The 27,092-nt window shown below is 39.5% G+C and overlaps 1 protein-coding gene across 3 annotated transcripts; it reads left to right on the top strand.

The window, feature by feature from the left end:
* The first annotated feature begins 13,288 nt into the window (after positions 1 to 13,288).
* On the top strand, positions 13,289 to 26,948 carry vstm2b (V-set and transmembrane domain containing 2B). Of its 3 annotated transcripts, none has more exons than XM_047816409.1 (5): positions 13,289 to 13,466; positions 14,362 to 14,537; positions 14,807 to 14,836; positions 15,214 to 15,559; positions 26,263 to 26,948. In XM_047816409.1, the coding sequence occupies exons 2-5, from the start codon at positions 14,418 to 14,420 to the stop codon at positions 26,331 to 26,333; spliced, it is 567 nt and encodes a 188-aa protein (XP_047672365.1). In that variant the 5' UTR covers positions 13,289 to 13,466; positions 14,362 to 14,417; the 3' UTR covers positions 26,334 to 26,948. The 3 variants fall into 3 exon arrangements, with proteins under 3 accessions (XP_047672365.1, XP_027017928.2, XP_047672334.1); XM_027162127.2 differs by having other exon boundaries at positions 13,289 to 13,908; XM_047816378.1 differs by lacking the exon at positions 26,263 to 26,948 and adding an exon at positions 21,903 to 22,690 and having other exon boundaries at positions 13,289 to 13,908.
* Positions 26,949 to 27,092: the final 144 nt, after the last annotated feature.

Raw genomic sequence — 27,092 nt, 5'->3', positions numbered from 1 at the left:
ACGTCATGTTTTATATATATAACACAAACAACACCAGCCTGAGGCAGTCGGAGATCCTGTAGAGGGACTTCAAGTCCCTGGTGGAGACGGTTCGCAGCCCTTCGCCCACAGCAAGGATCATCGTGTCTGAACCGCTTCCAGAGTACCAGAGAGGAATCGAGAGGTTCAGTAGACTTTTTGCTCTAAATGAATGGTTACAGTCATGGTGTTACGATCAGAATTTACTCTTTATTGATAACTGGAATGTTTTCTGGGAGCACACTGGGCTGTTCTGTGCTGATGACCTGCACACCAGCAGAGTTGGAGCTGAGATCCTCTCAGACCATCTCCAGGGTGCTGCACACCTTCTGACCGGTAAACTACAATTTAAGTCTAAATTTTATTAGCCGTCCTTCACCTCGTCATCACATTGACACAAATACACACAAAGCTCATCCTATAGAAACTGTGTCTGTTCCCCGAGCAGTGAGATCACAAAGTAAATACATGAGAAGTTCTCTAAATAAACTTACTGTAATCAGACCAGAAAAATGCCAAAGAAACAAAAACAGTTCCTAAAGTTTGGGCTCCTGAACATTAGGTCACCCAAAGCACTTATTGTAAATGATCTCAGACAAAAACCTTACTGCACTCTGTCTTACTGACACTTAAACCAAATGACTACATCAGTCTAAATGAGTCTACACCATCAGGATATATCTATAAGCATGAGCCTCGTCAGACTGGACGTGGAGGTGGTGTTGTCACTATCTTTAGTGATTCCCTTACTGTTACTCATGCCCCTTTACCCCCGAGGCAGTTTGAGTGCAGGTTCGGAGCCTAATTTAGAACCAGTTCTTTCTGTTTCGACCGCCAAAGCACCGGCTCTGAACCAGGAAGAGTGGTTCTTATGTAGCACCAAAACGTCGCTGGTCTAGACTTAAGAACCGCTTGCGTCAGGAGCTGTGGGCGGGGCTGTGGGCGGGGCTACTGTTAGCGCATTTGATAATGTACCTTAAGTATACTAATGTTTAATACACTTCTACTTTACCACGATATGATACATTATCAGCACACATGATAGTAGGTAGCTACATGCTAAGGCTAACTTTTTTCGGGGGTTAACGAAAAAATAACGTTATGTACTTTATCGATCACAACCTCCGTTTATACAGATTACACGGAGCCGCACGTACACGTTTTATTCACCGCGTTTGGGTGTTAATGTAGGTTCACAAAGCCATGAGCATTAACAGTAAAGCAACATCCGCCATTGTTGTTGTGTTTGTGTTTGTCGCTGCTGCGCTAACGTTGCTGGGACACGTGACACGTATACAGTGATGTCACACTCGGCGCTGTGATGCTCTCTAACCGGTGGAAAGGCAAACCGGTTCTTAGAAGGTTCACCAGTGGAACCAACTTTGAACCAGCACTAGCGCTAGCTCTGAACCAGCACCCGGTTCTTTCCGGTGAAAAAAGAGGCATAAGAGAACACAGTATAGATTTAGTTTGTTTGAAGTGCTCGTCCTTAATGTTACACTTTCTACACATACACACATAAAATCCCTGATGTCTCCTGCTCTAGCGACCGTGTGCAGACCCCCAGGGTTCTACAGAGAATTTGCAGATTTGCCCTTATCCAGAGCAACGTACAGAAGTGCTTAAGTCTCTATCATTGGACAAATTTACTTTTGGTAACTAGGTTACATACTTAAGATGCCATGAGTCTAAAACATTGTTCAAGTTTTGGACCACATGGAGTTCACATCTCCTCTTTAGTATCAAAGAGTCCAACTGGAGCTGGTAGATCTGTAGATGCCTCAGGATTCTCTCAGAGTCAGCCTCGTCTCAGTGGAGGTCCAAAATCTTCACTGCACGGAAGACAGTTGGAGCTGGTACAATGTCTGGATGCCTCGGGATGGGTAGAAAGAGAGAAGTAGTGGAGGGGGTGTAATGGCTTCCTTTTAAGTTTAGCCATTTCGGGTGGGAAAGTAAAGTTGACACTCCATAGATGAAATGAGAATGATTTATTCAAAAGAGTTCAATTCCAAATGAAAAAGATGCATCCAACTCCACATTTTGTGTGTAGGTCAAGAAACGGCATTCACTAAATTCCAGGGGTTTCGTTACCACGACGTAAAGTGGGCGTGGTTTCTGGAGGTCTTCTGGAATTCAAGCGTCTGAGTAAAGAAATGTGCCAAAACTGTGACCGATGAAAGTTGTAGACATTTCTGGAGAGTATAAAGTTTAAAGGTTTAAAATAAAAAAGAACTAGCAACAATTTATTAAACAGTAAGGAAGGGGAAAAAATCACAGCACACAGAATGTGTCAAATGTGCTTGAGTAAAATATCAACAGATTTACTGCATGAAGATAAATAAATAATATAGTATAAAAAAATCATAAACATAAACAACAGAAAATATCCCAGATATTTCTGGGATTCATCAAACAGCACATTGTACAGTACAAAGTGTTAACACCATTCTGTCATGAACATGCAATGAGCCCTAGTTCAGTTTGGTGTGAATTCAGTGGTTCCTCAGTAAAGTTCCTCAGTAGTGGCTTTCATGCTGATGTTCTGGAGCCTCCTCGTGAAGAAATGTGTAAAGGAGCAAAGAGAAGGTGTATAAATGCTGACTGTGTACTGGTGAGCTGATGAGGAAGAGAGTGTGATTTTTTCTGAAGTCAACAATGAACTGATTGATCTTAGCGACATCCAGGACAAGGTTGTGTTGTTATGACAACACACACCCAGGTTATGTATAGGTTATATAACCTAGCCCAGGTTACACACCTCGCGTCCTTGAGAGTAAGACCAGAAAAGTGTCCCCTTTACACTAAGTATATAGAGTTCGGTAGCTCACTGCAGTAAGACAAGCTTGTGAGTGAGACATTTGTCACACAGACTCTTTATTATTATACAGTATGAAATGAGTTCCTTTTGGTCAAAAGAAGTCTTATTTATTTTTAATGACTTTTCTAATAGAGTCCATTAAGATGTGCTGATTTTTTGGGGGTCAAGTGCATGTCATCGTTTTGCACTGCATTGTGGGTAACGGTCAGTTCAGCTGAAGGTCAGTGTTTTATTAGTCTGAGAGCTGATAAGTTTTAAAATGTCATTTTTCTCTTTTTCATTCTGTCTTTCAGTAAATGTTAATAATTATCAGTGCTGCTGCTGAGACAAAATTAAAGGCCCTCAGAAGTGTTATTTTAAACCATTAAAATGATCTGTGTTAAGTAAAACACTTGTAATCTTGTTCCAAAGAATAAAAGACCCAGAAGAAACACTTTACCTTTACTTTTATAAAAAAAAATATAAGAATATGAATTCATTTAGCTCCCCCGCCACCCATGCCCACCACACACACCATGCCCCCCATGCCCCCCATGCCCAGTCCCCCACCCCGCTGTCATTATGCTTTGCTATTTTTATTACAGATTAGAGATAAAACATCAGCAGAACTTCAGAGCAGTAACATGTTCTGGCGGCGCTGCTGCTGCATCACAGGATGATCCATTTGAACCGCTTGTCTCAGAGACTCGGTAGGCGCTCTTCACCTGAGGCAAAATCAATAGAGAGATGAACTTCATGGATTTGTGTTAAATTTAATCATGAGTGAAAATACTGATATCTCACTTGCCTGCGGTTAGCTGAATTTGTTTTATAGCTGAGCTCCTTGCAGCATTTCAGTTCATAGCTTTAACACTTTTCACTCTTCAGTGGTCCACAAAGCAAAGTGCAGGACGCATTAATTCTCATTTACCATTTTCATCCTTAAACCTTTCCTTAAAGTTTGTGTTCTAAAAAGAAGTCTTTTATTTCAAGCGCATGGAAATAATCACTAGGGTAGATTTCTTTCATCTCAGAAATATTGATATTATAAGAAATATGATGTCTCTAAATGATTAAAAATAAACATTAAGCAGAGGCAGAGCTTTTTCTTTAAGATCCCCACAGTTATAGAACAACTTTCCAATTAGTGTTCAGGACTCAGGCACAGACTCGTGTTTAAGTCCAGACTGAAAACATATATCTTTCATCAAAACGCTCAGATCTACATTTGGCAGACATCCAGAGGGACTTACCTTTTATGTAGTGATCTGTTTGGTGAACTGGGATGTTTGGATGCTGTCACTTTACCGCTCACATGTTCACTCAGGATTGCAGACTGTAGAGTGTTTGGATGCTTTTTGTCCCAGGATCACTTTCACTTTTAGTTATAATGTCAGTCTTTGTCTCTGTTGAGCTACACAGGCTACTCCTGTGCTCACTGTGTTCCTAATCCAGTTCTGCTCTCAGGACCTGACAGTTCTACTTCTGATTGGAGTCTCATCACCTGGAAGTACTCACTGCTGCTCAGGCTCTATGTGGACTACATGGGGATCCATGAAACTGCTGTAGATATAACCACTTAATGATCAGTTTTTGTGATTATAAATAATGATTTATAATCCCACTCTCAGTGTTTATAATGATTTATAATCCCACTCTCAGTGTTTATAATGATTTATAATCCCACTCTGTGTTTATAATGATTTATAATCCCACTCTGTGTTTATAATGATTTGTAATCCCACACTCAGTGTTTATAATGATTTATAATCCCACTCTCAGTGTTTGTAATGATTTATAATCCCACTATCAGTGTTTATAATGATTTATAATCCCACTCTCGGTGTTTATAATGATTTATAATCCCACTCTCGGTGTTTATAATGATTTATAATCCCACTCTGTGTTTATAATGATTTATAATCCCACTCAGTGTTTATAATGATTTATAATCCCACTCTCGGTGTTTATAATGATTTATAATCCCACTCTCGGTGTTTATAATGATTTATAATCCCACTCTGTGTTTATAATGATTTATAATCCCACTCAGTGTTTATAATGATTTATAATCCCACTCTCAGTGTTTATAATGATTTATAATCCCACTCTCAGTGTTTATAATGATTTATAATCCCACTCTCAGTATTTATAATGATTTATAATCCCACCTACTGATGTCACCCAGAAGAGGATGAGTTTTTTTCCACTCTTTTTGGTTCATATCCAGGTTTTTTTTTTCTTCATGTGGTCTCAGGGAGTTTTTCCTCACCAATGTCACCTCTGATTTGCTCATTAGTTAAATTTATACATTTATAGAATTTATGCTTTTTGGTCAAACCAAATTAAAGCATTAATTTATTAAGAATAGAAAACAGTCTAAAGTGCAAGGCAATATCAGAAATGGTAGACAGACACAAAGAAAAGTATAAGCCATATTGCTACATTTTGGGGTGTCTGTGTTATTCAACATTTTATTAACAACTAACCCATTAAATACGGCCTCATGATTTTTAAATTCCCTTAAATGAATTCAATTCATCCAACATACTTCCACTGTACCTGAGATTTCTATTAAAAATTCACATTTCAAGTTTCCTAACTTGTTCAAACCCGAGCTTGAACTTAGTTCAATTCTCCTTGTATAGCAAAAATCCAGTCATAAGTCATGGTCAAGAATTTTCTTGACAGATGGAAGGATTGCAGATTCACTAGGTCTCAGTTAAGAATTTGGGGGTGAACATTTCAGGTCTTTCTAACCCTAACCCTAACCCTAACCTTAACCCCAACCTTAACCCTAACCTTAAACCTAACCCTAACCCACTGTCACATTGCGGGGATGAAGACAGAACCAAACGCAGGATAGCTCAGAATAAACGGGTTTAACAACTTAAACACACCGGAACACAGATGAAACTAGACATGACAAATGACGGCGAATAATGATGAGGATTCCGTGCTGCTGAAAGCAACATGGCACGACTAAATACTAATAACAATTAGACACATAAGGAACAGGTGTGCAGAGACGAGAAGGAGTAAACAAGGGAAGGGCAGACACAAAAGTCCAGGCTGGATCCTGACAGTGGTACCATGATCTGGGCATTCAATAGAGCTCGTGCTACGTCACCTCATAGACCTTATGACTGCGGCATCGAGCTCCTGCCAAGCGCCACACGCCTATACCACTTGTCTAAGCCTGAAAGGGAGGCCATGACTCAGTTTATACAGGAGTCCTTGGCATCAGGCGTCGTTCGTCCATCATCATCCCCTGCCAGCGTTGGGTTTTTCTTTGTACAGAAGGATGGCACTCTACGCCCCTGTATCGATTATCGGTGTCTTAATTCCATAACCGTTAAGTATTGCTACCCCCTACCACTCATGTCTTCTACGTTTGACCTCCTAGGTGAGACCATATTCATCAAGCTGGACCTTCGGAGAGGGTGACGAACGGAAGACAGCATTCAACATCCCCACTGGCCATTATGTGTCTGCTAATGCCATTTTGCCTCACTAATGCCCCAGCGGTGCTCCAGGCACTTGTTAATGACGTCTGATGGGATATGCTAAATCAGTTCATTTTTGTGTACCTGGACGATATCCTCATCTTTTCCCGCACACCCGAGGAACACACCCGTCATGTCCATGCGGTGCTTCAGAGGCTCTTACAGAACCAATTATTTGTGAAACCTGAAAAATGTGAGTTCCATGTGACTGAAACCACTTTCTTGGGTTTCATTTTGGCGACAGGGAGCATTCAATTGACCCTGACAGAATCAAGGCCGTTAGGGATTGGCCACGTCCCAGGACACGTAGGCACCTCCAGCAATTCCTGGGATTTGCCAGCTTTTATCATCAATTCATCTGGGGCTACAGTTCAGTCGCAGCACCCCTGCACCAGCTAACTTCCCAGCTAGCTCATTGGCGAATGTGAGATACTGGCTGTCAAACTCACCCTGGAGGAATAGCATCACTGGTTGGAGGGGGCTGAACAACCTTTTTTGGTCTGGACGGACCACAAGAACCTTGAGTACCTTCCAAGAGGCTGAAACCCAGACAGGCTTGTTTGGCCTTGTTTTTTGGGAGGTTCCGCCGCTGAACACGTCCTTCCACACTCACGTCACCAGGGTCCTCCGACTGGGGATAGAAAGAAGAGTTCAGCAAGCCTTGTCCAACCTGCCTGTTCCTATTGGCTGTCCGGAGAGCGAACTTTATGTTCTAGATCACCTCTGGTCCCAAGTTCTCTCTTCACAACGTCACTCGGCCCTTCTGCTTGGCTGTGGATGTTGCTCAGCCCTCTCTGGCTGGGCCGCCGTGTGCCTTGTTCCCCCACCTGCCTTGCCATGTGCCTTGCTCCCTCACCTGCCTTGCCGTGTGCCTCGCTCCCCTCTCCTGATCTCCAGGATCATGGTCCCCTCAGATATGATTTGATATGGGATTGGTGTGTCTGGAGCCGCACACATGTGTCTGTGTTTATGTGTCTCGTCTCTCGTCACGTCTTGTGTTCTTCTGTGTTCCGGTTCTGTGTATTAATAAGTTAATAAACCTGTTTATTTTTACTCTATCCTGCATTTGGGTCCATTTTTATCCCCGCTGACAATCACACAGATCAGGAGGAAGTTATGATGACTCTAATGAGTCATGTTTCACATAGACTCCACTCCTTCTTGTGTCAACAATACTTTCCATTTATCACCAGTTGTCTCTACTAATTTTTATAGAGTATAAATATTATATATACATAACATTATATATACATTACATTATATACATTACATTATATACATTACATTATATACATTACATTACATATACATTACATTACATATACATTACATTATATATACATTACATTATATACATTACATTATATACATTACATTATATACATTACATTATATACATTACATTATATACACATTACATTATATACATTACATTATATACATTACATTATATACATTACATTACATATACATTACATTATATACATTACATTATATACATTACATTATATACACATTACATTATATACATTACATTATACACATTACATTATATATACATTACATTATATACATTACATTATATATACATTACATTATATACATTACATTATATACACATTACATTATATACATTACATTATACACATTAAATACATTATTTCTAATTCAGTCTAGTGATCTGATATTTAGTCCCCCATACAACATTGGACTAAGAAAAAATAACAATCTGTTTGGCTTGCTTTACATTTTGTGTTGTAAATGTATTCAGTGATACGGGGATTTAAAATAATCATTCAATTAAAAAAAAGTTTAAACAAAAATGCTCCTAAAATTGTTCAGTTTGACTCTCTATAATTTCTCTCTCTCTTTTTCTTGTTTCCTTGTTTCAGTGTTTGAAAAGCAAATGCTGCATCATTGGGAAGCAGGCAGCTGGAAGAGAGTTAAGGGGTGTGTGGGCACATGTGTGTGTGTGTGTGTGTGTGTGTGTGTGTGTGTGTGTGTGTGTGTGTGTGTGTGAGAAAGAGTATGTGTGTTTATAAGTATGTGTATGAATGTGTGTGTGTGTGTGTGTGTGAGAGAGAGAGTATGTGTGTTTATAAGTATGTGTATGAATGTGTGTGTGTGTGTGTGTGTGTGTGTGTGTGTGTGTGTGTGTGAGAGAGAGTATGTGTGTTTATAAGTATGTGTATGAATGTGTGTGTGTGTGTGTGTGTGTGTGTGTGTGTGTGTGTGTGTGTGTGTGTGTGTGAATTTGTCTTTAGCTCTTTCCTACTGGGAAATGTATTGTGCATATAGAATATATAGTGAACATATGGAAGATATGTGTGTGTGTGTGTGTGTGTGTGTGTGTGTGTGTGTGTGTGTGTGTGTGTGTGTGTGTGCGCGTGTGTGTGTGTGTGTGTGTGTGTGAGAGAGAGAGAGAGAGAGAGAGAAAGAGAGAGAAGAAGTGAGAAGTACATTAGGAACGTTAACACAGTAATAGCAACAGTTCTTTGGATTAATGGACAAAATGGTGATGTTAATGGAAGTAAAGATAACCGTGATCAAAGTGGGAAGGAATGACAGCATGCAGAAGTTTCTCCACAATATGTTTGTTCTGCAAGAAACCATTTGAAATCCAACTCATATTTTTTAGAGTGTGTTCCATTATATAGTGGCACAGAGCCCAAATGTTTCTAAATGCTTTTAGCTAATTTAAGCAGAACAAAAGGACTTCTGTTTTACTTTGTGTTCAGGGTGAATGTCATTAAAAGCTCCAGTCAAATCAGACCAGAAAAAAAACAGTATATTCACTATATAGTGCAGTGAAAATGGAGGAACCCAACATACAGTGCTGTGTGTTAGTGTCCAGTGTAGATGAGGGATCTCTGAAGCACAGAGGTTTATTTGTATAGCGCTTTTTTGTTTGAGACAATTGGCATCGTCTCAAAGCAGCTTTACAGAACAAACATAGAACAAAAGGTTATTATAAAGAATGATATAAAGATTAATATTATACAAAATTTGAGATTAGTTTAGATATTTAGTTCACAATGTATTTGTATTTATCCCCAATGAACAAGTCTGAGGTGACTCAGGTGACTGTGGGGAGGAATAACTCCCTTAGATGGTAAAGGAAGGAACCTTGAGAGGAACCAGACTCAAAGGGGAACCTCATCCTCATCTGGGTGACACTGGGGGTGTGATTATATAACCTCATCCTCATCTGGGTGACACTGGGGGTGTGATTATATAACCTCATCCTCATCTGGGTGACACTGGGGGTGTGATTATATAACCTCATTCTCATCTGGGTGACACTGGGGGTGTGATTATATAACCTCATCCTCATCTGGGTGACACTGGGGGTGTGATTATATATATACAGTCTGATAAATGTTGTAGTGATGTAAAAGATCACATGGAGTTCACATCTCCTCTTTAGTATCACAGAGTCTAACTGGAGCTGGTAGATCTGTAGATGCCTCAGGACTCACAGAGTCGTCCTCATCTCAGTGAAAGTCCAAAATCTTCATCACACGGAAGACAATCGGAGCTGGTACAGTGTCTGGATGCCTCGGGATGGTACAAAGAGAGAAGCAGTGGAAAGGGATTAACATATCTGCTGTTCATGAAAATGTGCAGGTCTGATGTACTGGTGCATGATATTATGGGATGTATTATGTGTACGCCTGACTAAAGAGATGAGTTTTTAATCTACATTTAAACTGGGAAAGTGTGTCTGAGCCCCGAACACTATCAGGAAGACTATTCCAAAGTTTGGGAGCTAAATAAGAAAATGCTCTACCACCTTTAGTAGACTTAGATATTCTGGGAACTAGCAGAAGTCCTGAGTTTTGTGATCTCAGAGAGCGTGAAGGATTGTAACGTGTTAGAAGACTAGTTAGATACATGGGAGCTAAACCATTAAGAGCCTTGTACGTAAGTAGCAGCAGTTTGTAATCAGTTCTATACCTAACAGGTAGCCAGTGTAGAGATGATAACATTGGGGTTATATGGTCATACTTTCTTGTCCTAGTGAGAACTCTGGCAGCTGCATTTTGGACTAACTGTAACCTATTTATTAAAGATGCAGGACAACCACCTAGTAATGCATTACAATAGTCCAGTCTAGAGGTCATGAAGGCATGAACTAGCTTCTCAGCATCAGATACAGACAGGATGTTTCTCAGCTTGGTGATATTTCTAAGGTGAAGAAGGTTGTGTTTGTAATATGGTGATGTGAGTTAAAAGACAAGTTACTGTCTAATAAACACCAGGGGTCTCATTTATAAAGCGTGCGTACGCACAAAACGGGGCTGGAAACGTACGTACACCAGTTTTCACGCAAAAGATGTGATCTATAAAAAACAAACTTGACATTAAAATGTGAGCACCTTTAAGCAAACTTTGAGACGTGCGCACACACATTCTGGAGACAAAGGGAATTGGCGACACAGATGGTGAGGTCGTGAACTGAAGTTAGATTGTAGAAAATTCATGTGAGAAGAACGATTATAAGAATTAATGACATTTAATTTTCACTCCATTTCATACGTTATATCCACATTATCATGAAGATTAAATCCAACAGTGTTATTTGTGCCGATTGTTTTAGGCTACATACATCTAGTAAAATCCAAACGTAATTCAAAATGTATTAAAAATAAAATAATAATAATCAGCGCTACTCCATCCAGGGTGTATCCTGCCTCGATGCCCAATGACGCCTGAGGATAGGCACAGGCTCCCCGTGACCCGAGTAGTTCGGATAAGCGGTAGAAGATATGAATGAACGAATGAATACTCAGCGCTGCCTTACAGTCACATTGTCCACAACGAGAGCGCAGGAGGAGATGGTGCGACTACATGTCATACAGAATAGCATGAAATACCCTTTTATTACAGAACTGCAGAACACAGTGTACAAACTAAATATTTTCCTTAATGTACATCATAAAATGTCAAAGTCTGCAAATACAGTCATGAAGCACGATCGCTACTCATCATCGGTCCTAACTTTTACGGTGTTCATTACAAAACCGTCATGAAGAAGCACGTGTTCACTATAACATTTTCGTCTTAAATTTTCGCCCACAAATTAATTCTGTGATTTTGTCAAGGTGTTAACGATCAGTCTAATTGCTAGAAACATATAAATCCTCCGGTGACCCGGTATGTAATGCTTCATGCTGGCACTGCTGGCACTGTTGGAGGATTACGCAATGGGAGAATAAGGAGAGAACGTGTTTTCAGGAACCATGATGATTTCTTGGCATTCCTGGGGTTCTTGGCAACCGGCTGTTTCCAGCGGGAAAAGCAGACAGGTAAATTATTTATATAAAAAAAACTATAAGTAATCCTCAACTTTGTCTCTAAGACCTTTTCGTATATGAAATAATTCTATTGGAATCTATCATCTCACCCTGTAGGTCTGGTATATCACAGCCATCCCTGAGTGCCATAATATCTGTCGTTTTGAATGGTATACTTAATATGGGTAGTCGGTACATCAGGTTCCCCTACACTGTGTGAGATACATCAGGTTCCCTACACTGTGTGAGATACATCAGGTTCCCCTACACTGTGTGAGATACATCAGGTTCCCCTACACTGTGCGAGAACAGGCCGAAATTACTCCCCCTGCCTCATTTTACAGTGCGTGTTGTTTACTGTGTAGATGAGAATATGAAGCGGAGCTATCCATCTGGCCATGAAAAGAGACAAAAGAAACAAAATGAGAGTGAAATGCAAGAACATTAACAGGTAAACTTGTGTTCTCTTCAAGTTTGATGTCAGCAAGAGCAAATGTCTTGCATGAACATTCGAATAAATGCCCAAGGGCAACGGTGTTTATAAACGGCAGCTCGATAACTGCACCGCGCTTGAACATGCCTTCATATGCCGTGCAATCGTGCACGAAATGACACTTGCCCTTTCCAGCAGCAACATCTGTGTGGGGACCAGTACGAAAAGTAGCGTGATAGCGCTGATAAATGACAATGTTTATAGTCTCTCGGTCAAGGCTACATCAACGTTAATGCAATATGGAAACCAATGGATTTACATTGGAATGGGCATAATGCCAGGTCAATATGAATGCACATCCCTCAGTAAATAATAAGGTAGGAGGGCCCCTTAGCAGAATTTTGCTTTGGGCCCCAGGGAGGTCACGATCGGCTATGGACTGAACAGTGAAGGAAAACAAATCAGCAATGAAAACATTCACTTCTAGTTTAAAAATAATTCAGCTGAACACAGACTATCTGCTTGGTATTGACTGAGTTACAGATATCATGTTAAACTTAATAAAAATGAAAGAACCATACAGAGCAGCTGTAAATCACATTAGCCCGTGAAAAAACTACAGTTTTGCTTGAATGTGTAAAACATAGAAATGAATTAGCTTCTAGTTGTGATGAAATTTGCCTCGATGTAAATCCATGTTAATTTCCTGAAAAAAACAAATGAGTATTTTTTAAAACCTGTAAAGTCATTGAGAAGCGACAGCATTGATGTGCTGGAGACATGTGAAGGCACACAACAATAAATGGTCAATTGTGTAAATTAATGAGTTGTAATTTTCAGTACTTCTCACAGGCAGCTGCTGAAGTTAAAGCTTTAACTAATAGCTGTAAATGGGAAAGCAATAAATCATCAATAACAACGCAGCTTAGTTGGTACTTATAATGGTAAGTTTGCTGCCTGTTTCAACCACACAATTTTTGTCCTCAGATTATAATTGTGTATTCTTTTTTACTTTAAGAAAAGAGTTATTGGTTTGCTGATTATAGTAAGAGTCAAATAACAAATTATGTTGGAAGAAAAATGACATTTAGCGATAAATCATGAATGACATTTTCTTTGCTGTTTGGAAAACCATTTTGTTTAACGGAGCCGGTGAAGATCTGGCGTCAGAATTTACACGCCTCTAAATAAAGACTGAAAGATTCGGGTTTCTTGCTGCAGTTTGGCGTCAGCGCGCGCGTTCCTAATAGGCTGAGGTCTAAAGGAGATTTCTTAGAGGGAGGAGCGCGAGAGCTCGGAAAGCTCACCGAGAGCGCGCACCGGAGATTCCTGACGCAGGGACGCGGGACTGCTGCCGCTGCATTGCAAATCCCCAAGCAGCGAAGCGCGCGCGTGTCTTTCCGGATTTGCGCTCGGTATTCGGTGGTGCTGTTTTTCTGAGTTTCTGTGTGTCTGTGTGTGTGATGGTTGGACATAAAGCCGAGCACAGCGGAGTAAGATTCCAACCGGATATAAAGTAACCTGGGAAATAACGGACCCTCGAACGGAAAAAACGGGAATATTCGCTCACTACGGAGTTGTTTTTTTTTTTTTTTTTTTTTTTTTTTACCAGCTCACACACACACACACACACAAACACACACACACACACACACACACACACACACACAGTTACTTCTCTCCTATTTGGATCTTATGATCAGTGTTTGGAATTTAAATCGGAATGAAAAACCGCGAGGATCAAAGCGCATTAACGGCATGAGGAAATAAAAACAACTGCGCGCGAGCTTGTTAAAATGGAGCTGCGGAGGCTTTACTGTCTCATCCTTAACACACCGTTACTGCTGTACGGGGAGGGTGAGCGCGCGCGCGTATACACACACACACACACACACACACACACACACACACACACACACACACACACACACACACCAACAACAACAACTGTTGTGTCTCACTTTTAATGGTAGCTTTTAGTGTTTTTGCTGAAATTAATTTATAAAAAACGTGTAACAAATAGTTATATTTACATTTACAAATACTCACAACGTGTAATCGTGTACACACACACACACACACACACACACAGAGAGAGAGAGAGAGACGTTCTGACTGAACTGCTTAAAATGAAAATAAAAATATATAATGTTTGAAGTGATGCCTTGACGTTTGTGTGTGTTTGTTTTTTTTATGTGTGTATGTGTGTGTGTGTGTGTGTGTGTGTGTGTGTGTGTGTGTTTGTTTTTTTATGTGTGTGTGTGTGTGTGTGTGTGTGTGTGTGTGTGTGTGTGTGTGTGTGTGTCATAGCTGCCTTCACTGAAGTGCCTACAGATGTGAGTGTGTGTGAGGGTGAGGACGTGGAGATGCCGTGTGCGTTTCGTGCCGTTGGTGCGTTTCCATTTGCTCTAGAGATTCAGTGGTGGTACCTAAAGGAGGCGACTCCACGGGACACACACGACACTCACACAGGCAACCGAGCCAAGGTAATACACAATGTAATGTGATTAATTAATATCTGTGTTTGGGATTTTTTTGGTCATGCACTAGTGTAGTAGTTAATTAATAAATTATTTAATGTAGTGAGGAACCTCTTTAGCCCATTAGTCATAAACTGTTTCCACTGTACTAAAGTACCTACTGTATATGGACACAGCATGCCTGCTTGCTTATGAAGCTAAATGTAACACACTGTGTGTGTGTTGTGTCGAATGATTCTGTATTTCAGATTCACACTGTGTTGTTTATGTTACAGGTTACTCCAAGAGACGCCACTAAGATCAGCGTAAGTGTAACTAAAGAGGCAGTTTAATCAAATATGGTATCAGGGTTACCATAGTAACCATGAAAACATCTACAATTTAGCATATTTATGTTGAATACAACCTTCTGACATCACGTAAACACCCGGCATTTGGGTACTGAATGTAAATGCAGCTCCCATACATCACACTCTGTACAACAGTACTGTGCAGAGTCATTTATAGAATCAATAATTTTGTTATTAATTATATGCTATAACTAACTTAGATTCACTTATAGTGACTGTAATAATAACACATTAAAACACACACACAGTACACTGAACAGTTTCCTTGCATTTGTTGCGTGGAAATAATTTACGATGAATTTAACACTGGTTTCTTGTTGTGTTGATCTTAGACGGTGCGTGTGCAAGGGAATGCCATCTCCCACAAGCTCAGCCTGTCCCAGGTGGGGAAGGCGGATGAAGGTGTATATGAGTGTCGGGTGTCAGATTTATACTCTGATGACACACAGGACTTTAAAGTGCAGGCGACACTTCGTGTGACACCACGGGACAGCATGCTTGCTGAGGAAGCCGTGTCTCATATCCAAAACCGCTGGACATTAAAGAGTGCAGCACGAGCCACTAATGAACCAGATCAGGGAAAAAGCCACATAAACCCTCTATCGTCATCACAACCAACCCTCGCCACAGGCTCACCACACACTGCTAATGCCTCCAACAGACAGCAGCATGAGACCGGTGAGTGATGTAGCAACAGCGCCACCACATGGACAGAAATGAATACACAAAAGAAAAACAGAGAGAGAGAGAGAGAGAGAGAGAGAGAGAGAGAGAGACTTGTCTTTTAAAACATGCTTTTATTTACAAAGATTTTTTTCCCTTTTTTTTCCTAAAAAGAGATAACTCCAAGGAAAATAATTTCCCTCATTTTCCTTTCAGAGTTTTACACTCACAGGGGAAAGAGCACCAAAGAAAAGAGATATTAAAAGTTCCATATTAGCTCATTTGTACCTGTCTGGTGTAAGATGTCTGCTGTCTTCCAGCTGTTGCCTCAGGTCTCTTATTTTGTAATTCCAGCTTGACAGAGACAGTTTCGGCAGTAAGTGGAGGGAAGCTGAAAAGTTGGGTTGTAGTGAATTGGCTCATCCTCTGGGTTTGGAAAGGGTTGTAAAATATCTCTTCTGATTTTCAAGACTGATGACCAGGCTCACAGAACTGACAGAAAAGTTTGATATTGCTGTTAAGTCCATATCCCTTATATCCAGTGCATACAAGTGCTTATCATTGTGGTAAGATGGTCGGTGCAGTGGCAAACTGGCAGCAAAAGAAATGGCAAAACTCTCGAAAAATCCAGTGAAGTGTCTTTTTATTTATATGAGCCACCATTCTCAGACAGGTGTGAAAGAAGCCAAAGCAAAATTTCCATTGAAAAATCAAAATTTACCAAAAAATAAACAAATAAAAAAAAACTATTCAAAGTACAACTCAACACTTAACAAAACACAAAAGGGAATAACTAAATTGTTGGCTACTGTTCCAACCAACACCCCCTCTCCCTCTGCAGCATTTCCTTTGTCTTTTAATCATCCTGGTCCCCTCCCTTCAGATTCAAACGGGCCAATCATAACACTCCATCTGTTAGCAACACTATGTTTCTAGATCTTAACACTTTACAAGTCACACCCAAAATGAAGTCTACCTGTAATCAAAGGCATTATCATTTAACAAAATCACTGAAATCTCTACATACAATACATTTATAATCTTTGCATGCTTGATCAGATGACTCCTCCCCTTCAGGATGCTATAACACTGGCTTCCTGTTCGCGGGTCACTCCCTTTTAGGCCTTTCCTGAATCGGCAAGACAAATATTCACATTAATACAACCATTTATTGATTTTACCTTACTTTGGATGTTACTAGCAGTCAACATGGAATGTGCACCTTTCATGTGACTGCTTCAATAGTAAAACAAACAAAATAAAGAACTTGCCAAATTCTATTGGGTCTTTATTTAACTTAAACTGTGTGTGCCACATCACAATCATATTCCATGTTTAGTATCCATTGGTGTAGGGCACAAGCCGTGCCTACCCATGCTGGACCTTCACCATACAGGAATCTTTGTGCCGTCTGGAGTCAGAAAGTCTTGACTCGACAAGGTATGTCAATTAGGCTTTGGCCCCCGTCCTGTAGAGGTAAGTAGAGGACAGGGGCTTGGGTCCAGTGTTGCTCATTCCTGAAGAAACTCACTAACTTTTTCTGTCAATAAGCAGTGTCTCTGTCTCTGGTGATCAATGGCATCTCTAACTAGGAAAACTAGGACTGCCCATTATCGTGTGATTCGAACAGAATAAAAGTGTTTTTTGTGTATAAATGTGTGAACACACAGTTTAAACATATTATCTTGACATTTTGACAAGATTTGTAGTCACTACACAACAGAGCTATGGGTCCTTTTTTTCTCGAGTGATATTACTGCTGTAGTGCAGCTACCTAGAAGCCTTTCAATGTCAAGGGCTACACTTGAAGATGTTGCACAGGTCTGCTCCTAGAAGTCCTGAAAGACCGAAAAGTGTTTGTAAAATTCATTGGATAGTCAGTCTGTTTGTCACTAAGTGCAGGATAGCGTAAAGGAAAAACAGGTTTAATAACTAAAAAAAACATGAAACACAGACACGACAAACCGAAGATGAGGCACAGTTAAATACAGTACATAAAGTTAAAACCCATAAGGACCAGGTGTGCAGAGGCAGGGAGAAAGAGACAAGGGCGAGGCAGACACGTGAACACAGAACATAAACAAAAGGCACATGGCCAAAGTCCGGGCTGAGTCCTGACACTATTCCTGGTGCTCGTCCTGGTGCTAGTTGACGGCAGTGGTTAGTGCAGTTTGTTCTTCTGTCCTATGGTTAATGTGGACAGGTTCTTAAGCAGCTTGTCTCTGTGGTTAGAGCTACAAGACTCTTCACTGTGCGAGTTTGGTGTAGAAAGTTAGCTTCGTCACTTATTTCAGCTGGGTCTATTGTTACTGTGCCATCTTCCTTTTTGAGATGCGGCATTTGGTTTTGATGAGTTATGTTCTTGTGAAGGTTGAATAAGACACTGCTAGGTGTGTTTGTGTCTTTAATACGGGAGAAACATGATCCTAAGGAAACTGCTATGGCCTGCTCTTGTAGAAAAGCGTTTAAGGCTTTTCTCTTACTTTCGAGTGAATTTTTTGTTCCAGCATCTTTTTTTCAGAGCTTACTTTCTATGTGGAATATTTCTGTTTCATGTTCTTCATGAAAGCCTTTAATTAATTCTGACATATGTGCTGTATATTTCCTATTTGTTTCCCATCTCCTACCATGTAACCAAGCTGTTAACACAGTTTCTCTTCTGCCACTCATTCCAAATCACCCTTTTTTGTGAAAACATTTATTCTAAATCATTTGGTGTTAAAAGTCCAGTACAATCTACTCTTTTTAGTTTTAGGCATGAAGTCTAAGGTAGTCATGTGGTGAGCTGTAAAACTTGTAGGATATAAAGTTGTGTTAAAAACTTATCCATAAAAACTGTTTTTGTCTTTTTCTGATTTATAAAATCTCTCCTTGCTGCTAATATCTGTAACGAGTCTGTCTGTGTTTTGCTTTGTTTCTGTCTGCTGTCATTCCCTGCTGTTAATTGTTGGCCCCGCCCACTTATTTGTTACCATGGACATTAATTGCACTCCCCAGGTGTTTTGTCCTAGTCTTTGATTGTCTCCGCTTTGTGATTGGTTCTTGTTCACTATAGCTACTCTGTTTGTCCACTTCCCTGGTGTTAGTCGTTATTTAGTTTAGTATGTTGTCTGTTTATGTCTCTGTTCCTGTTTCCTGTCAGCTCTGTGTTCGGTCTTGTTTTGCCTGCCTGCCTGTCTGTGTACCTGTTTCCTTGTTTTGTCATTAGATCTCTTTACTGCATTTGGATCCTCATTCACCTTTGACTCATCACGTCAGTGGATTTAACCCATGTGTATTGCTTGGTCTCAGGATTCCCCCCCCCCCCCACACACATAGACCAGGCCACACTGACTGACCAAAGCTGACTGTGCTTGAGCGTCTTCCTTGTTTCTGTCAGCTGTAAAGTTTATGGTACAGTTCCAATTAATTCCAATTAGAATGGAGACATTTTTGCTGCACAATGCTTTTTAATTTTTGGAAAAGTTGTATTCTTTCGAAACCATTGTTGGGGGCATAAATATTTATGAAAGTAAAATAGATTTTCTTCAATTCTGTTTGTAGAGTGAATGCTCTTCCCTTTTCTATCGCACTTACAGTTGTTGGTTTGCTCCTGCACCCAGTTAAAACGTGTCGTCACTGATATTGGACCCATGACTTTGTAATAAACTCCCTCCCCTCCACATTTGCCATTCCACTTCTCCTTTGCCTATTTCTGCCTATTTCTTTTTTAGCAACCTTAAATGTCAGGGAAAGACTCTATTATTTGACCTTTCCATCTTGTCTTTCCTTTCTATTTCATCAGTCTTACTTTCTGTTGCTTCATTGTTTGACCTCTCTTCACCACTTCCTGTGCTCACCTTGCTAACGGCTCATCAGCTCCCTAAACTTCAACATTTTTTCTTTTACAAATTTGCATCTCTGAGACACTTTTTGAATTTTTCTTTCCCTTTCTTCCTTGTCTATTTGCTCAATGTTTATTAGTTGTATTTTACTCTGTTCCTTTTTTCAGTGCACCCTGTAGGGGGTTTTGCCCTTCCTCTGTAATCACCTGTTTCTCTGCCCCACTCTGCCCAGCTCCCTCACTGTCCTGTGATTTGTGCAGGTCCTATGTCCTATGTCCCCACGTTCAAAACTCCTCATGCTTCCATTATGGCATACAGTATGTATGATTTACCCTTTTGTTGTACTGTGAAAGTGACGTCTAGGACAGGATGTCTAAAACATGAGCATTGTAGGCCTAAAGGTAGTGATATGCATTAGTGCGTGGTTTTTACAGTTTAACAGTAAAATGTTGTCCTCAAAAAAAGGGGACATTAGATACGGTACCTTTGTTGTTGTCGCACTTAGCGGAATAATGGAATAAAACTCCACATACTGTGTTCCTGTATCCAGTCAGCTGGTGCACTAATCCCTTTTCTTTTACAAAAACATCACTGCCTTGTTCATACGTGATGCTGACACAATATTTTGGTGGCCCAATTTTTCTCCCACCTTTTTTCTCTCCGTTCTTCTTGTACATGTTACACTTATACACCAAACTAAGATTTAGCAGCATTAGCAGATGTGACTGGTTGTAAATGTGCTGATTGCCTTCTCAGGTCCTTTATAAGTGTATTTTCTCTCTCAGAATTGTCTTATCCAAAAACAATAGTGAACAAAGATGCTATTTTAATAGTTTGTTTTTTATGTATTAAATATTCTTAAAGATTCACCATATTAGAGGATTATTACCATGTTTTCAGTTCATCAGCACATTGGGACATTTGAATTAGGGTTATAAAACACCATCGTCTGGAATGACTCAGCCATTGTACTGTATAGTGATAGTTACGTGACATACGGCCAAGTACGGCGACCCATACTCAGGACTTGTTCTCCGCATTTAACCCATCCAAAGTGCACACACACACACACACACACAGCAGTGAACACACACACACACACAGCAGTGAACACACACACACACACAGCAGTGAACACACACACACACACAGCAGTGAACACACACACACACAGCAGTGAACACACACACACACAGCAGTGAACACACACACACAGCAGTGAACACACACACACACACAGCAGTGAACACACACACACACACACACAGCAGTGAACACACACACACACACACAGCAGTGAACACACACACACACACACACAGCAGTGCACACACACACAGCAGTGAACACACACACACAGCAGTGAACACACACACACACACACACACACACACATGCACACAGCAGTGAACACACATATACACACACACACACACACACACAGCAGTGAACACACACCTGTGGGAGTATGTACTGTAATGCAGTATGTATTGTATGTAGTGCTTTGAAATATAAAAGCACAATGCCTTTATGGTGTAAGAATATACTTAGTTGTATTCTATTTCATTTTAACTACAGTTCACATTTGTGTTTAAGACTAAGGATATGAGATGATAGATCAGAAATGGATATTTGATTCTCTGATATTTACATCTAGACCTGTTTAAACACCTCAGAACTTGGCACCTATTGTTTGAACCCATCAGTTTTTCAGTTGTTGTTTCTTGGTGGTTAAATAGACTGTTTAAATAATTAATTAAATCACTATGAATGTCTATTCTTGGTCTGTGAAGACTTTGTTTGTTGTTAGAAGTGATAAACCAGCATGAACACCACAGAGCTGTCTGTGAGAGAAAAACTAAACATTTTCAAGCTGAGAAAAGAGGAAAAATCTATCAGAGGCACTAAAAAGCATCGGGCATAACCAATACAACCATCTATAATGTCCTGAAAACGAGTAGAACAGGCCAAGAAAAACAAGAGCAGTTCATGTAAGAAACATTGGCAGAGCTGTGAAGAAAAACTACAACAGTCAGTGACATCAACATCTACTGAACATTTTGTCTGACACAGAGAAGCACATCCAGTCTAGGACGAGCTTCATCATGCACCACGTTAATGGTCCAAAACACAGTGACACTCAACACAGGACTTCATCAGGGGAAAAGTGAAAGGTTTGTAACTCAAGACTGGACAGAAACTAAAACCACCTTTATTTAATTTACTTTTAAAATTTAAAATTCGTCTGGTCTGCAATTATAGGGGTCGTATTTAAAGGTGTTTAAGACATTTAGATTTAAATATCAGGAAATAAAAGTCTCATATTTATGATTTGATGTCAAACACAAATGTCTTCGATGTACAGTCCAATACATTCAGAGGAGCCCACATGTAGATTTAGATCCCTGTATGTAAGTCCCAATGACTATTAAACCAAGGGCATTTATACACACATTGCCCATAGAGGGTGAGAGTCATCATCAGGGAGATCTTTTACCTGAACCCTGGACTCTTCTCTTCTCCTCCATCTGTAGATCACCACAGGAGCTTTGCCCATCACAGCAGCAGGCTAAAGAACAGCTTCATGTTGTCAGACTGCTGAACTCTACACGGTGGCACTAATCCCTCTTCCACTTGTTTCTCTATAAATATAAAATAATTAGTTACAGTTTTGTACCTTCTTCTAATATTACTTCATGTTTCGTCTTCTTGTCACTGGACTTATGTTTGCTTATAAACGATGAAAAACTGAATTGTTTGTGTGTTTCAAGAAATTCCAAACTGACGTACTGTAGAAAAGTTTTTGTATAATGTCCTTTTAAGGTGTCTTTTGTTACCCATTTTGTCTGGTACAGTTGTCTGCTGATCCACCGCTGATAATAACAGAACAATTTATAAGAACTTATTATGGAGTTTCATCTGTAATGCACAGCAGTGGTTGTACCTGAACATCACAAAGTGGAGGTGGCAAAAAATGTGTTTATTAAATATATGTTTAAATCAGCTTCAGGATACGTTGGTATTACTGGTTTCCACAGAAAATGCTGTAGCTAAATAAGGACAAGAGTAAAAAAGAAAAGACATCCAGAGAAACAATTTGCATAGAACATTTCTGCTTATACTCTTATACCTAAGTGCTACTTGCTTCAACGTCCTTACAGTACAGTATGTAGCCTGCCTGCATGTACACACCTACTGTAAGGACGTTTAGATCCATTTACTCCATATTCAATTCAAGTTTCAATACAAGTTTATTTGTATAGCACTTTTTACAATAGACATTGTCTCAAAGCAGCTTTACAGAACATAAACACAGAGCAGAAGGTAAACATAATTAATGATAAAGGAATTAACGAATAATAAAAGTAATAAGAATTAACAGAATAAAAATTCTAGATTATTATTAGATGTATATAGTTCACAGTGTGTATGTATTTATTCCCCTATGAGCAAGTCTGAGGTGACTCAGGCAGCAGTGGCAAGGAAAAACTGCCTTAAATTGGTAAAGGAAGAAACCTTGAGAGGAACCGGACTCAAGGGGGAACCTCATCCTCATATGGGTGACACTGGGGGTGTGATTGTAATATACAGTCAGTTAAATGTTGTATTGGTGTGAGGATCATGGACTTCTGATCTTCTGAGTACCACAGAGTCTAACTGGAGATGTCTCAGGATTCTTAGAGTCGGCCTCGGCTCAGTGGACGTCCAAAGGCTTCGTCCCACAGAGGACGTTGGGAGCTGGTACAGTGTCTGGATGCCTCGGGATGGGTACAAAGAGAGAAGCAGTGGAAAGGGATTAACATATCTGCTGTTCATAAAAATGTGCAGGTCTGATGTACTGGTGCGATATTATGGGATGTATTATGTGTACGCCTGACTAAAGAGATGAGTTTTTAATCTACATTTAAACTGGGAAAGTGTGTCTGAGCCCCGAACACTATCAGGAAGACTATTCCAAAGTTTGGGAGCTAAATAAGAAAACGCTCTACCACCTTTAGTAGACTTAGATATTCTGGGAACTAGCAGAAGTCCTGAGTTTTGTGATGTCAGAGAGCGTGAAGGATTGTAACGTGTTAGAAGACTAGTTAGATACATGGGAGCTAAACCATTAAGAGCCTTGTACGTAAGTAGCAGCAGTTTGTAGTCAATTCTATACTTAACAGGTAGCCAGTGTAGAGATGATAACATTGGGGTTAAAGGTCATACTTTCTTGTCCTAGTGAGAACTCTGGCAGCTGCATTTTGGACTAACTGTAACCTATTTATTAAAGATGCAGGACAACCACCTAGTAATGCATTACAATAGTCCAGTCTAGAGGTCATGAAGGCATGAACTAGCTTCTCAGCATCAGATACAGACAGGATGTTTCTCAGCTTGGCAATGTTTCTAAGGTGGAAGAAGGCTGTTTTGGTAGTATGGGCGATATGATTTTTAAAAGACAAGTTACTGTCTAATAAACACCGAGGTCTTTCACTGTCGAGCTACTTGTAACAGTACATCCCTCTAAATGGGAGTTAAGTTGTGAGAGTTTCTGTGCACTGGTTTTTGGACCTATGAGTAGTATTTCTGTCTTATCGGAGTTTAACAATAGAAAGTTGCAGCTCATCCAGTCTTTTATCTCTCTAAGGCACTGAGTTAATTTGGACACTGTGGCTATTTCATCTGGTTTTGATGAGATATATAACTGTGTGTCATCAGCATAACAATGGAAACTAATCCCATGTCTTCTAATAATGTTCCCTAATGGAAGCATGTATATAGAGAAAAGCAGAGGTCCTAGAACTGATCCTTGAGGGACCCCATAATTAACTGGTAGTAAACTGGAGGATTCACCATTTAATTCTACAAAATGGTATCGGTCAGACAGGTAGGATCTAAACCAGCTTAAAGCCTGACCATGAATACCTGTGTAATATTGTAAGCGATCTAGAAGGATGTTGTGATCTATAGTGTCGAATGCAGCACTAAGGTCAAGTAGAACTAATAGTGACATACAGTCTTGGTCCGAAGCTAAGAACAAGTCGTTTGTAACTTTAACAAGTGCAGTTTCTGTGCTATGATGGGGCCTGAAACCTGACTGAAACTCTTCAAGGATGTTGCTCTCCTGTAAGAAGGAGCTCAGTTGAACAGACACAACCTTTTCAAGTATTTTAGACATAAACGGGAGGTGTGAGAGAGGTCTGTAATTTGATAGTTCATTAGGGTCCAAGTTAGGTTTTTTGATGAGTGGCCTAATAACTGCCAACTTAAAAAACTTTGGGACATAACCTAAAGATAACGAGGAGTTAATGATATTAAGAAGAGGCTCACCAGCTTTATGTAACACTTCTTTCATTAGTTTAGTTGGGATGGGGTCTAGTGAACATGTTGTTGATTTAGCTGTAGTAATAAGTTTATCTAACTCTTCCTGTCCTGTACTTGTAAAGCTGTGTAAAGCCTTAGGTGAGATTGTGTCACTGGTTGCTCTCATATGTTGAGCGTCACCTATTTTATTCCTGATATTTTCGATTTTATCAGTGAAGAATCTCATAAAGTCCTCACTACTGAAATGTGATTTATATATATATATATATATATATATATATATATATATATATATATATATATATTTATACATATAATCCATAAAGTCTTTTATGGTAATATTGTCTGTTATATTTTTATAAATTTCATATTTCAGGGTTTGCATTAATTAATTATGACTATTTTAAATGTGTTTAAAAATTTAAATCAAGCTGTAACCCTTTAACGTGTGCATGGTCCAGATCTGTACTGCATCTTCCCTACTGCCTGTGTCTCCTCTCTAATCTGTACATCTCTTACAATCACAATCTACCTGTGAGTGGCTCAAGTCTGTGGTGTGGCTCAAGTTTGTGGTGTGGCTCAAGTCTGTGGTGTGACTCAAGTCGCTCGTGTGGCTCAAGTCTGTGGTGTGGCTCAAGTCGCTGGTGTGGCTCAAGTCGCTGGTGTGGCTCAAGTCAACACACGTCCCCAACTCAGAAAGGGTTTTGATCTGCCAACTTTAAGCACACCAGAATGAACCTATTCTAATAAAGTGATTTCTACAAACATGAAATAAACATTGTCTATAAACATTTTGGCAATAAAATATAATATTAAGTGCTGGCTAGTGTAAGAAAATAAAATAATAATGCTGAATATCTTAATGAAAATGAAGTTTATTCATGCATAGCAGTGACAGAATACATGAAGTGCTTCATCGGGTTCATCAGAGTCAAGAAGAACAAATTGTGCTCAAGCATTTTATACAGTACTGCTTTTACTGTTCGTAGTTTAATGAGGTTTCACTTTAAATGTGTATTGAGTCTAAGAATTGAGTGTCTCCCAAATGGCTGGGTCACACGTTGTCGTCTAGCCGGATGACCAGATGTTAATTATGGCCAACGTATCCTCCGATACTAACTAATTAATCTAGGTTATTCATTTAGAGTTCTATACGTATAACCTTAAAATACAAATAAAATGTTTTTTATGACATGTGTTTCTGACATGTTGGAGTGGAATCTGTGTGCAAAAAATCTGTAATTTCTTACACCAGTTTTTCATGAATTATAAAATTTGGTGTCAAACAGTGCCATGTAGTGTTGGTCAGAGCTTTAAGTGCCTTAACTGTGTCAAATGCAATGTAGAAAAAAAGAGTTCACGTTACATGAATGATATTTACAGCATTATTATCTAGCATGTGAGACCTGAACACACCTCCTGACCCTGCTCTTTACATCAGCTCTGTAATATCGGTGATATAGCTGAACATTTCAGGGACTTGGATAAGGAACGAGGGAAAGGCAGTGTTTCGATGTCCTCTATTTATATTGTATGTATCGTACACTGATTTCACTAACAGTGTTTATCTGCATTTGTCTTGTTGTTTAGGTTCCGTTACCGTGGTTACTGTGGAGCCGCTGATGTACATCCTGCCGTTGATATTTTACATGCTCTTCTGAATGAAAATGAAAAAAAAAAACAGAATCTTTTACCTACCAAACACTGAGATAATCAACAAACAGATCAACAAATGTGATCAGTTCACTGTTTCAGCATGTTAAAGATGTCTCAAAGCAGAACAAAAAGAAACAAGAAAAAGATCAACTGAATTTTTTTATGATAATTGGACCGTGGGAAAAAATATGGAAGAATTATGAAAACAAATACACACAAATTTAAGTCTAGGTGACCTAGTGATGACTAGGTGAATTAGCAATCACACACACACACACACACACACACACACACACACACACACACACAATGGACGCGTCACTGTTTTTTTTTACACATTATTTTATCATTTAATTCCTCTTACACTGTAAATGATTTTTATTGCCTATTGTATTTGATTCCTTTTTCAGTCTTTGAAAAAAGTTTGTTAAATGTTTTATTTTTGCATGAGCTGTTGATCAGTTTCTCATGGATTGTGTGTGTGTGTGTGTGTGTGTGTGTGTGTGTGTGTGTGTAATTGTGTGTGTGTGTGTAATTGTGTGTATCTGTGAGTTTCATTTGTTTTCACTCTGTATAAATTGTGCTATTTTTTGAAAAATTAAACGCACATGTCCATCGTTGATGTTTGTCTTTAATAATGTTTATTTTTTATTAAGATTGTGTAAATCAGGTAAATCATTCATTTCTTTAAAATAAGCAAAATGTTTCCATGTTGCAAAAACAAGGTAATAAAGTTATTTTATAATAACATATAACATTACTGT

The sequence above is a fragment of the Tachysurus fulvidraco genome, chromosome 1, assembly GCF_022655615.1.
Source record: "Tachysurus fulvidraco isolate hzauxx_2018 chromosome 1, HZAU_PFXX_2.0, whole genome shotgun sequence".
NCBI lineage: Eukaryota > Metazoa > Chordata > Actinopteri > Siluriformes > Bagridae > Tachysurus > Tachysurus fulvidraco.
This window is presented reverse-complemented; position numbering and strand designations above follow the sequence as displayed.